At 36.8% G+C, this 13,858-nt stretch overlaps 1 protein-coding gene and 1 long non-coding RNA gene across 2 annotated transcripts in view; both read right to left on the bottom strand.

Moving 5' to 3' along the window:
- Positions 1-394: 394 nt before the first annotated feature.
- The window catches only part of LOC142228362 (5'-nucleotidase-related protein-like), a 70,318-nt gene continuing 56,854 nt past the window's right edge, over positions 395-13,858 (bottom strand). Inside the window, exons 5-7 of the mRNA XM_075298769.1 lie at positions 12,120-12,374; positions 11,660-12,017; positions 395-601 (exon numbers count right to left, since the gene is read on the bottom strand). Of these exons, the coding sequence (XP_075154884.1) occupies positions 505-601; positions 11,660-12,017; positions 12,120-12,374 (710 nt within the window). The 3' untranslated portion in view covers positions 395-504. The remainder of the gene's footprint in view (positions 602-11,659; positions 12,018-12,119; positions 12,375-13,858) is intronic.
- LOC142229518 (uncharacterized) lies at positions 6,810-7,907 on the bottom strand. The gene is made up of 2 exons (XR_012720425.1): positions 7,429-7,907; positions 6,810-7,375 (listed from the first exon to the last, which is right to left on the bottom strand). It is a non-coding gene; the product is annotated as an uncharacterized LOC142229518 (long non-coding RNA).

The raw sequence follows: 13,858 nt of genomic DNA on the forward strand, positions 1-13,858 counted from the left end.
CCTTTTTTCAACTTTTCCTATTCCGATTTTTTTTTATTAAATTGATGTAAAATACAAAATAAAATGGTTTCCATTTTTATGTTAGCCTGATATCAAGCCAGGCTATTTTTTTTTGTTAATATAGATTTCTAGCAACAGAATCAATAAAAAAATATCTTTTTTGCCTTTAAAAGGCAAATCTATTCGAATGTGTCCGATAGTTCCATGTATTTGGTCTTATTTTTATAACATTGACAGTATCTTTCTTAGATGTATCATAGAGTGATGTAATGTATTGACAGCATTGGAGACAGACGAGTTTAATGACATCTATTGACAAAACACGAACGTACTTTTTCATCTACCAATATAATGAGTTGAAATATATTTTTTTGTAGAAATAATTCAATACGTATTTATATATTTTATATAAATTAAAAACTTTTTTTATTTGTTCGTTGAATTAAATATTGTTCATTGAATTTAATACTTTGGTATATAGTTCGGTGAAAAATAATACTTTATTTAGAATACGACGCTGATTCTATTCTCCAAACCCGTGGTTATGGGTGAGTTATCATTTACGTAGTCACAAATGGCTTCTAAATCAGTTAATTCTTTTCTGAAAATATAAAAACAAAAAATTTGTTATGTTAGCCTGAAATTAATGCAGATCTACACTAAAGACTACGGAAACTTTCATTAGCTAGCAAAGAAATATATGTCTAGTTAGGCTTAGGGAGATGGGTATCTGGTAGGGTTTTCTTTTTCCCGGACTTTTTGCATTCCCGGGAAAGCGGGAATTTTTATCGAATTTCCCGGGAATTCACGAGAACGGGATCGCTGGAAAAATCCCTAGTATCTGGCGATTTCTTTTCAATAACTTAATAATACCAATTCCTTAATCTTCATGTCCAATGAACTAGTATTAAACTTGTAATAATATGTATTTTTTGTTTATTTTTGCAAATATTTGATAGATATGAATTATTTCTTTCACACAATAATTATGGCTATCTCAGTTTACGGGAGGCAAGGAGAAGATCGTAAGGACGGCGAATCGCAATTCTTGGTAGTTATTATCATGACAAGTGAGATAACCAATGCCAAAGGCATATATCATAATTTCTGGTTTATTACCAAAACCTAGGGAACGCTTGATCTGAAGATAACTGCAAAGAGAGAGAAGGAGACTTTCGCCACTAATGTACTACTATCACGGTTGCCACTTGAGTCAAAAATAATCTACCACAATTTGGTGAAAATTTTACAAAAAATTTTACTTTTCAAAATTTTAATTTTTTTTTTTTTAAATTAATTTAGTCAAAAATGTATTTCTTAGAAAATTTTTTCAAAATTGTATTTCTTAGAATTTTATTTCTGTAAAAAATTTTGTTAAAATTTTATTTCTATAGGAAATTTTGCCAAACTTTTATTTCTATAAAAATTATATAGAAATTTTATTTTCTTATGTTTCTTTTGGTACAGTTATTAAATATCATATACTACCACCAAATTTACTACGTACCAAATTTCAACCAGATCGGATGAATTTTGCTTCTCCAAAAGGCACCGGAGGTCAAATCTGGGGATCGGTTTATATGGGGGACATATAAAATTAAGGACTGATATGACCCAATTCCTGCATGGTTGGTGGATACTATATACTAACATCAGGTACCAAATTTCAACCGAATCGGACGAATTTTGGTCTTTCAAGAGGCTCCGGAGGTCAAATCTGGTGATCGGTTTATTTACTACGTACCAAATTTCAACCAGATCGGATGAATTTTGCTTCTCCAAAAGGCACCGGAGGTCAAATCTGGGGATCGGTTTATATGGGGGACATATAAAATTAAGGACTGATATGACCCAATTCCTGCATGGTTGGTGGATACTATATACTAGAGGTGTGCACGTGAGTAATATTTTACTCACGCTCACGCACACTCACGACGGAAAAACCTTACTCACGCACACTCACGCACGAAAAATTTTCGAACCGCTCACGCTCACGAACACTCACGAATGAATTTATTTTAAAAAATCACGCTCACGCACACTCACGACAGAAAAATTCTACTGACGCACACTCACGCACGAAAAAAATTCGAGGCATTCACGCTCACGCACACTCACGAAAGAAAATTTTTGCTCACGCACGAAAAATATTCGAGCCGCTCACACTCACGCACACTCACGAATGGATTTATTTTAAAAAATCACGCACACTCACGAAAGAAATTTTTTGCTCACGCACACTCACGCACGAAAAAATTTCAAGGCGCTCACGCACACTCACGAAGGAATTTATATATTATTGTTATAACCTTATTGTTGACCATTGTGGCCTCATTTATTAACCGATCTTACTCAAAGCTAGCGCAAGGTAATCTCCTGTAATATCAACAAAACCTGCAAAATATAATCCAAATCGGGTCATATTTAGATATAGCTCTTATATATATTTTTCGCCCGTTTTTGAAAAATGTACCCCTTGTAACTTTATTTCTAACCATAGTAGCCTTATCTAATACCCGATCTTACTCTAATTTAGCACAAGGCAACCCTCTGTGGTATCAACCAATATATGGATATAGCTCCCATATAAATGCATCGATCGATTTTCCCAAATTTGACCATAATACTCTTATTTATTAACCTATGCTGCTCAAATTTCAAATAAACATGTATTAGCCGATCGTATTGAGACTTGTATGTAGCTATTACATAAATCTATTTTCAGAAATTTGAATTTATTACCCACACTAATTTTTTTAATAAAGGACTCAATATTAGTAGCATACTAAATAACTCTGTAGGTTCAGAATCAACTATACTCCTGTGTTAATATCAGACATTTCTGTTCAGATTATGATAAAACTCCCATATACCCAGTAATGTTATTAAATCTGGAAATGTGGTTTTCCCCAAACCTATATCATTGATACCCTACAAACAATGTTCACTAATTCAGTAGGGGTGATTTGGGGTATGATGTAGTCGGCCCGGCCCGACTTTCTACTTTACTCGTTAATTCGAATTTTATTTAATCTACCAATTTTTTATGGTACACTTTTTCGACAATATTTCTCATTTTCGTTAGAAAAAAAACAAAGCAATATTTTATAAAAGGTTTTATTGTTTAAGGAACGGCACTATACTCGGTTTTTGCACCGAAAACCAGCGCTTTCAATTAATTTTAAATGAAAAAAAAACTATTACACAATCCATACATTGGAAGGTTTAGTGTGACCAAAGTCGTGAGTGTGACCAATGTCGTGAACGTGATTAAAATCGTGGGCGTGACTAACATCGTGAGTGCGATTGACATCGTGATCGTGATTCAAATCGAGATCGTGATTCAACTCGTGAGCGTGATTCAAATCGTGAGCGTGATACAAGTCGTGAGCGTGATTCAAATCGTGAGCGTGATTTAAATCGTGAGCGTGATTAAACTAGTTACCGTGATTCAAATCGTGAGCGTGATTTTGTTTTCGTGAGTGTAATTATCAAACATTTTTACTCACGCACATTCACGAAGAATTTTTTTCGTGACTCACGCTCACGCACGAAAATTTTCAGCTTGATCACGCTCACGCACGCTCACGAGATTGACTCCATCGTGACTCACGGCTCACGCGTGAGTCACGAAAATTTTCGTGAGTCACGAAAATTTCGTGTCACGTGCACACCTCTACTATATACTAACATCAGGTACCAAATTTCAACCGAATCGGACGAATTTTGGTCTTTCAAGAGGCTCCGGAGGTCAAATCTGGTGATCGGTTTATATGGGGCCTATATATGTAATTATTGACCGATTTCGACCAATTTTTGCATGGGTGTTTGAGGCCATATATTAACACCACGTACAAAATTTCAACTGAATCACATGAATTTTGGTCTTCCAAGAGGCTCCGGAGGTCAAATCTGGTGATCGGTTTATATGGGGGCTATATATAATTATGGACCGATGTGGACCAATTTGCATGGGTGTTTGAGGCCATATATTAACACCCTGTACCAAATTTCAGCCGGATCGGATGAAATTTGCTTCTCTTAGAGGCTCCGCAAGCCAAATCGGGGGATCGGTTTATATGGGGGCTATTTATAATTATGGACCGATGTGGACCAATTTTTGCATGGTCATTAGAGACCATATACTAACACCATGTACCAAATTTCAGCCGGATCGGATGAAATTTGCTTCTCTTAGAGGCTCCGCAAGCCAAATCAGGGGATCGGTTTATATGGGGGCTATATATAATTATTAGAGACAATATACTAACACTAGACACTAGACACTAGAGACAATATACTAACACTATGTACCATATTTCAGCTGAATTGGATGAAATTTGCTTCTCTTAGAGCAATCGCAAGCCAAATTTGGGGGTCCGTTTATATGGGGGCTATACGTAGAAGTGGACCGATATGGCCCATTTGTAAAACCATCCGACCTACATCAATAACAACTACTTGTGCGAAGTTTCAAGTCGATAGCTTGTTTCGTTCGGAAGTTAGCGTGATTTCAACAGACGGACGGACGGACTGACATGCTCAGATCGACTCAGTATTTCACCACGACCCAGAATATACATAATTTATGTGGTCTTAGAGCAATATTTCGATGTGTTACAAACGGAATGACAAAGTTAATATACCCCCATCCTATGGTGGAGGGTATAAAAGGTCGAAAAACAAAAACAACAAACTTAGACAAATTTTATTTCTATAAAAATTTTCGCAAAATTTTATTTCTATAGAAAATGTTTCAAAAATTTTATATCTATAGAAAATTTTGTTAAAATTTTATTTCTATAGAAAAAATTTTTTAAAATGTTATTTCTATAGAAAATTTTGTCAAAATTTTATTTCTATAAAAATTGGTCGACACAACCAATATCTCATATGGTATTGGTTGGGTCTGCCGACGACATCGGTTATAGCTACCTTCATCATTCGGTCGCGTGGACCATTTCTATTAGTAGGTACAATCGAATTTGGAAATAATTTATTTCCACCACCAAGTTGAAAGACATAAAAACACATATTGGTTATTGATTTATATTTATTTAAAGGCAAATTAACGTATAGCATAACCGTAAAACTACATAAATACATGTATTAGTGAATGCTAGTATTTGAAAGAAGTTCATTAGTATGGTGGTAGGGAGTGTGTCATAAAAATCGCGCGTGAGCACTGGTTAAATGTCACTGACGTGCACACATCTAATAACTCTATTGCGGCCATATTAAAATTATTGGCACATGTAACCCATGATGTGGATTTACACTTCAAAGCAGTCAAGAAGTAAGAACGAGCTATAGCCCTCGTACTGTCCGTTCCAGTACGAGGGCTATATCACAAACAAGGACCACTATTTACCATCTTAAATAATTTTTTGGATGTCTCAAAATTAGTATGAATTTGTATTGAGTTTTCCCACAATTTAAAATCTCCTGATGTTACTTTAAGTTCGAGTAACCTGGACCGATACCAACAGTGTCCGACACTTCTGATAGAAACATCCGAATCCAAATTGCAATTATTATGTTGGAATTTTTTAATGTCTTTGTAACTTTTACGAATGATTAATTCACAAAGCCATCTCGTTGCGTGTAAAATTGGCATATCTTCAACGTTTTGACATGCAAAGAACATCTTCCTTGTAAGTAAAATATAAAACCTATAAAGGAAATGAATAAGTATCAATTAAAATACCAATAGTTCGCTGATGAAAAATTTCCTTAGATGGCCAAATCTTGACTCGTTCAAAAGTAAGATATATAAGCATTTCACTCACCGCACAGATAAATAAAATATTATTTCTTTTTGGTTTGTATTTTACATAATGACGTTTTTGGCTTTCATTGATAAATTTGAAATAATAACAATAATGACAATCAATAAATATTTCAACTAACATTTGGTTTATATAACCGTATGGTTAGGACGAGTACAGAATGAAAGTTGCACAAATGTTTCTATGTAGGTACTGTCAACCGATTCCCAATAAAATTTTTCATAGGAGAAGCAATTGGTTAAAGGCCGGTATGCACCTTTAGCGAAATTTTCGGTAGCAAAAATTTATTTAAGTCTACAACAAAAAAACAGGGCTGTGAACACAAATTTTAAACCAGCTAATCGCTTTTACAAATTTTTAATATATGTTCCAAATATTCCTCAAATAATTTGTTTATTATTTACAGACCTTTTAAAACTTTTACGCACACAATGATTGTAATAAATTAAATGTTTGCTGCCAAAATATGCTTTTGACAACCCTGTTATTTTCATTAGAGGTGCGTACCAGCTTACGAAATTGAAAGCTACCGAAAATTTCGTTAGCACAAATAGCAATGCATTTCTTATGGGAATGAAATTTTTCGCTAGAGGTGCATACCGGCCTTAACCCAATCATTTATCAATTATCATAAATAACTTTTTATTTAAATAACTCCCAAATGGTCTTAAGAATAGAATGTATGTAGTAACTACAGAATATTTGTAGATACAATTGATATTTAGTTCTACAGCAAGAATGTTCATTATTATAATCGATTTCCAACCAATCTCTTTTCTGTGTGCACCCATGTGGTTAACCCTTTGCCCAGTAAAGGCAGGACAATGACAAAGGTCTCGAGGTCTCATCATCCTCAAAACACGACCTACATACATAATCCTCTGCTGCTCCAATTGGGCATATACGAGTATGTATGTGTTCTCAATTCTATATGGCAGGTCATTATTCCCACGGTCCCCCCGACTATCGTCCTACTCCCCTTGAGTAATTCTCCAGACTTTTTTCTTATCTGGGGGCTAATCACGGCATTCGATATCGAGAACTTTTGATCGAAATCTAAATTTTTCGGATCACGGGAGTCGATATCGAGTTTTTTTGATCGACAATTTTTTCGATTGGTAAATTGCAATCGTAAAACATTTTTCACATGTTTTTTACATTGTTTTCGCCATATAGGAATAGTAAATATATTAGTTTTAGTTCGAATTGTTGCTAGTTTGTAGTAAATTTACATATAATGAACATATTTTTAATATTTAGGACCAATGCAATTCCAATAAAAGTTAAACAAAAATTGGTCATAGTAGTGTTCGCAGCGGGCATTCTAGCTTGGAAAAGAACCATATATAAAGCGCACATGCTAGATCGATATTCAAGAGGTTGTGATCGACCAACTACCGTACCATTCCGTGACAACATAACGCTTCTGGACCACCTTGTAAGAATAGTGAATTATGAAGTCTCCCACTCGCAAAAAGTTTTAAGACGGCAGACACTTGTAAAGTGATAAAATTGACGTTGACATGCCACCAAAAATTATTTTCCATTTGAACGCCTCCTTCGTCAGCCGAAATCGTCCATTGAGCCTACAAAAGGTGACTTTCTAACAGTGCACACCATTTCAAACCCATGTACTTACACCAATAACAATGTGCACTTTTATTCCTTATTTGTCGCCGAATTATTTTATATTCATCTCATCCTCCAATTAGGAAGGAATTTGGAGGAATGTAAAAAGAGATATGGGTCCATAAGATATAATGCAATACAATTTACTTTTTACTTTGAAACCTCCAAAAACATGTTTTTTTCTACATTCTATTTTGTGACGCTAACTTAGTTTTGTCATTTCATTTTGCTCTGCTTCGTTTTTTGCTGTTGGCAACGCTTGAGAAATTGCATCAAATTTCGATCGAATGCCGTGATCCAAACTTTTAATCGTATCGACAATTTTTTCGATACGATTATGAATTCGATATCGAATGCCGTGATTAGCCCCCTGGTTCATACCGTCGCCCCTTTTATCCATTGATGGTTCGTCATTCTCCCAACATCTTCAATCTCGTCGCACCCATGGCGGCTACGCTTCTTATCTGAAGTTCTATAGGCCTTAAGTCCACTATTGTCCCCAAGGTTCTAATTGACGTGGTCTTCATTGCCACAGTTATTTCAAGACAAGATGGCCGTTGGACCCTTTCTACAATTTCTATGTTGCATTTCCTCTCCATTGATGTCCACCAGACTGTCGATGCGTATGTCGGGATTGACCTAATTAACCCTTTCGACCCCGAATTTTTATAGGTATCGCTATTTTTTTTTTTTTTACTTTTAATCATGTTGAAGTCATTTAAGAAGCGTCTAGCCAAAATTTCGGGTCGCCACGCCCATTCGTTTAGGCGGTAGAGAATGTTGCCTGTGGGCAACTTTGGGCAATTGTGACTACAAACTATTTTGTTTTGTAATGATAGACGTATTACGTTTTATTGGATTTTTGTTAAGTTTTTTGTTATTTTACAGTAAATATATACTTAGATGCGCGCGTGAGTGGAATTTCAATCACGCTCAAACACATTCACGAAGAAATATTTGTACTCACGCATGCCATGTGGGTAGGAATTCACGGTCACGAAATGAAAAGTCATACACGCACAAGCTCACACATGAACAATGTTTATGTCTCACGCTTTCGCACGATTCACGACAATTTTCGTAATTCACGACAAATCTCGTAAGTCACGAATATTTTCGGAACACGACAATTTTCGTGGCTCAATAAAATTCTGGTAATTAACGAAATTTCTCGTGACTCACGCTATTGAAATCTTAAGCGTGATTAAATATGTAAAGGTGATTAAAATCGGTGAGCTTGAATTTAATCGTGAACGTGAATTTGTTCGTGATTGTGACTTTTTGTGTCTGTTTTACCGTGAGTGCGAATTTTAACGTGAATATGAATTTTATTGTTAACGTGAATTTTATCTTGAGCGTGAGTTGGATCGTGAGCGTGGGTTGGATCGTGAAAATAAATTTTTATCGGGAGCGTGATTTCGGAGAAAGTTTACTCACTCACAATCACGAATACAATTTGACTTTTACTCACGCCCACGCGCCACACATTTTTTTCTGTAATCCCGTTCACGCACTTTCACGAGGTTTCGTTTAAATTTCATTCACGAGATTTCGTTTAAATTTCATTCACGGCTTCGCGTGAATCACGCGTGACTCACGAAAATGTTTTGTTTTTTTTTTTTTTTTTGTTTCTAACCCATGTCAATTTAACTGGCGGTGTAAAAAACCAAAGTATTATAAAGCGTCAATATTCGTGCTAATCCACTAGTATGTTGCCAAGAAGTGACTTCCTCCCTTTTTACGATTCCTTCCAAATTCCCCACTGCACTGCAGATATGTTTTCCACATCATCGCCGCATTTTTCGTCACTGGGACATCCCAATTGAAGTTCAAAATTTTTTGAAAATCATTGTTTTTCAAACCTTTTTTCTCCAGGTCTTATGTTCAGAAATATGTAATTTTACTACCACACCGTGGTGCAATGGTTAGCATGCCCGCCTTGCATACACAAGGTCGTGGGTCCGATTCCAGCTTCGACCGAACACCAAAAAGTTTTTCAGCGGTGGATTATCCCACCTCAGTAATGCTGGTGACATTTCTGAGGGTTTCAAGCTTCTCTAAGTGGTTTTACTGCAATGTGGAACGCCGTTCGGACTCGGCTATAAAAAGGAGGTCCCTTGTCATTGAGCTTAACATGGAATCGGGCAGCACTCAGTGATAAGAGAGAAGTTCACCAATGTGGTATCACAATGGACTGAATAGTCTAAGTGAGCCTGATACATCGGGCTGCCACCTAACCTAACCTAACCTAACCTACTACCACAATTGCCCAATGTTGCCCACAGGCAACTTTTCAATTTTAAAAATTTCCCATCTGTTGCTTTTTTGCAATTCTAAGATTTGACTTCCAGAAATATTTTATTTGACATTTACTACAATAGATTTAATAAAAACTTTCAACATTTTAGTTGTAATTTTTGAAAAAAGTCACATGTATAAAAACCTCTTTTTAAATTCGCAAATATTTTTTTCTTGAGGTACGTGCGTATTAATGAAAAATTTTTTGCTAATTGACAACCAAATTAGCTGATTTTTCATTCAACTTGAAGAAAACACTTGTAGCTTTCGATACCGTTACAGTTTTATGAACAAAAACAACGCTGACAGTGAGTCTCAAAAAACAAAAAGTTGCCCACAGACAACTTTAGGGTCGAAAGGGTTAAGCTCTCATATATCCAGTGCGTCACCTCAGGATCCCTTGCGCCCTCCTGCAAGTTTGTTCCGTTCCCTGCAGAAATAACAGGTTTGCTGATAAGTCCCCGGTCTGACACATAGATGACGTCGCTAGCATTAAATGCATATTATTTTTATATAGTACCAACCTTCAAATGATTCGTGTCAAAATTTGACGTCTGTAAGTCAATTAGTTTGTGAGATAGAGCGTCTTTTGTGAAGCAACTTTTGTTATAGTGAAAAAAAGGAATTTCGTGTTTTGATAAAATACTGTTTTCTGAAGGGAAAAATACGGTGGAAGCAAAAACTTGGCTTGATAATGAGTTTCCGGACAATGCCCCAGAGAAAACAAAAATAATTGATTGGTATGCAAAATTCAAGCGTGGTGAAATGAGGACGGTGAACGCAGTGGACGCCCGAAAGAGGTGGTTACCGGCGAAAACATCAAAAAAATCCACAAAATGATTTTGAATGACCGTAAAATGAAGTTGATCGAGATAGCAGAGGCCTTAAAGATATGAAAGGAACGTGGTGGTCATATCAATTATCAATATTTGGATATGCGGAAGCTCTGTGCAAAATGGGTGCCGCGCTAGCTCACATTTGACCAAAAACAACAACGTGTTGATGAATCTGAGCGGTGTTTGCAGCTGTTTTACTCGTAATACACCCGAGTTTTTCCGTCGGTATGTGACAATGGATGAAACATGGCTCCATAACTACACTCCTGAGTCCAATCGACAGTGGACAGCGACCGGTGAACCGTCTCCGAAGCGTGGAAAGACTCAAAAGTCCGCTGGCAAAGTAATGACCTCCGTTTTTTGGGATGCACATGGAATAATTTTTATCGATTATCTTGAGAAGGGAAAAACCATCAACAGTGGCTATTATATGGCGTTATTGAAGCGTTTGAAGGTCGAAATCGCGGCAAAACGGCCCCATATGAAGAAGAAAAAAGTGTTGTTCCACCAAGACAACGCACCGTGCCACAAGCCATTGAGAACGATGGCAAAAATTTATGAATTGGGCTTCGAATTGTTTCCCCACCCACCGTATTCTTCAGATCTGGCCCCCAGCGACTTTTTCTTGTTCTCAGACCTCAAAAGGATGCTCGCAGGAAAAAATTGGACTGCAATGAAGAGGTGATCGCCGAAACTGAGGCTATTTTGAGGCAAAACCGAAGGAGTACTACCAAACTGGTATCAAAAAATCGGAAGGTCGTTATAATCATTGTATCGCTCTTGAAGGGAACTATGTTGAATAATAAAAACGAATTTTGACAAAACACGTGTTTTTCTTTGTTAGACCGGGAACTTATCAGCCAACCTGTTATTATAACATCGCCTATGTAACAGACGGGTTCAAATTCCTTCTTAGCTAGAATCCCTACCACCTTATGTAGGACCGTCTCTAACGATCGTGCCTTCACATATGCATGCTGCATATATCTTAGTATTTCACTCGAAATTCCGCGTTCCATTATCTTTTGGGTATGAAGTCTACCCTTGCCTCCTGCCAGAATGTGAAAACCTTTAAGTCTACAATCTTCCTGGAAATTGTATACTCACTGTAAATCTTTGCCATAGTCCCGGAACATGGTAAAACCCCCACCACCTTCAGCTATAAAGTCAGATGATATTATCCGATAATCTTCCTTCACATCTAAAGGCTGGTAGATGGGCACACTGCAATATTTGCAGCGTACTTTTATCTGCTGAACACGATGACCATTGGGTTTAGTGAAATTGTAGACAACCTTCAATCCAGAAACTTGTAAAAATATACTGGAAGAAGTTTTGTTGTTGAATAAATCAATTTCGTTGAGACTAAATTCCAAAGCTTCTAGCACTTGTGCTCCGGGTAGGGTAAAGGCAGCCATTTTATTTTCAAATGGTGACATAGTTGATATATGTCCATAGGAGAGATCTACACAGAGATTGAGATATGGAAGTAGTAGTGTAGATTAATATAATAAATTCAATTTTTATTACGGAATTGAATTTCTTCTTATATATCATCTTAACTTACTTCCTTTGTACAATGGCACTCTTATTGCTCCTGTATTAATAAGGGCTATAGCTGCCTGCGTCCAATTGGATTCATTGTAAGGGTTTAGTTTTGTGAATGCATATACTGCTGAATCGGCAAAGAAATTTCCTATATTACACTCCCTTCTATCACAATCCGATTTTAAAAGATCAACTTTACTTTCACCCACAATCCGGGCAATCTGGTCATCCAGGATTAACTTCCAGGGTTGCATTGCATCAATAACATCATTGGCTGTAAATAAAAGAAAAAAACATGTGTTATAATTTATTAAGAGAGATTATGTATTGGAAACGGTGAATGAGCATATAACTTGAAGGACTGGTAATCGGGAGAGTGAAAATCTTATTGGAAATATCATAAACGTTGTGGATATTGTTACAGATTCAAGTTTAGCTTTGAATAATTTGAGTTTCCCCTTGAAGCTTTGCGCCATTTGAGATCACCGAACCTGTTGGGATTATTCATGAGGAAATGCAAATACTGACCGACAGACGACGGTATTCAATGACGTCATCCTAGTTCAATTATAAATACATTCTGAACTCTAAATGTTGATCAAGGGGTACTCATGCTGATAGAAGAACTTCTAACGAAGAGAAGTATTTTCGCCACTCTAGGACAGGCAGACATTCTAAGATGAACAGAGGCCCATCCTAAGGAGATATTCTATCACCTTTTCTTTGAAACTTTGGTATAAACAATCTTATGATTTCCTTACAAAAAGGAAGTATCATCTGGCAAACACAGATGATCAAGCATTTGCAGTAAGCGGAAACTTTTCAATTACTATTAGAGATAACAGGTTGGCTGATAAGTCCCCGGTCTAACAAAGAAAAACACATTTTTTTTGTCAAAATTCATTTTTATTATTCAACATAGTTCCCTTCAAGAGCGATACAACGATTACAACGACCTTCCAATTTTTTGATACCATTTTGGTAGTACTCCTTCGGTTTTGCCTCAAAATAGGCCTCAGTTTCGGCGATCACCTCTTCATTGCAGCCAAATTATTTCCCTGCGAGCATCCTTTTGAGGTCTGAGAACAAGAAAAAGTCGCTGGGAGCCAGATCTGGAGAATACGGTGGGTGGGGAAGCAATTCGAAGCAAAATTCATGAATTTTTGCCATCGTTCTCAATGACTTGTGGCACGGTGCGTTGTCTTGGTGGAACAACACTTTTTATACCCTCCACCATAGGATGGGGGTATATTAACTTTGTCATTCCGTTTGTAACACATCGAAATATTGCTCTAAGACCCCATAAAGTATATATATTCTGGGTCGTGGTGAAATTCTGAGTCGATCTGAGCATGTCCGTCCGTCCGTCCGTCTGTTGAAATCACGCTAACTTCCGAACGAAACAAGCTATCGACTTGAAACTTGGCACAAGTAGTTGTTATTGATGTAGGTCGAATGATATTGCAAATGGGCCGTATCGGTCCACTTTTACGCATAGCCCCCATATAAACGGACCCCCAAATTTGGCTTGCGAGGCCTCTAAGAGAAGCAAATTTCACCCGATCCGGCTGAAATTTGGTACATGGTGTTAGTATATGGTCTCTAACAATCGTGCAAAAATTGGTCCACATCGGTCCATAATTATATATAGCCCCCATATAAACCGATCCCCCGATTTGGCTTGCGAGGCCTCTAAGAGAAATAAATTTCATCCAATCCGGCTGAAATTTGGTACATGGTGTTAGTATATGGTCTCTA

The sequence above is a fragment of the Haematobia irritans genome, chromosome 3, assembly GCF_050003625.1.
Source record: "Haematobia irritans isolate KBUSLIRL chromosome 3, ASM5000362v1, whole genome shotgun sequence".
In the NCBI taxonomy this organism is placed as follows: Eukaryota; Metazoa; Arthropoda; class Insecta; order Diptera; family Muscidae; genus Haematobia; species Haematobia irritans.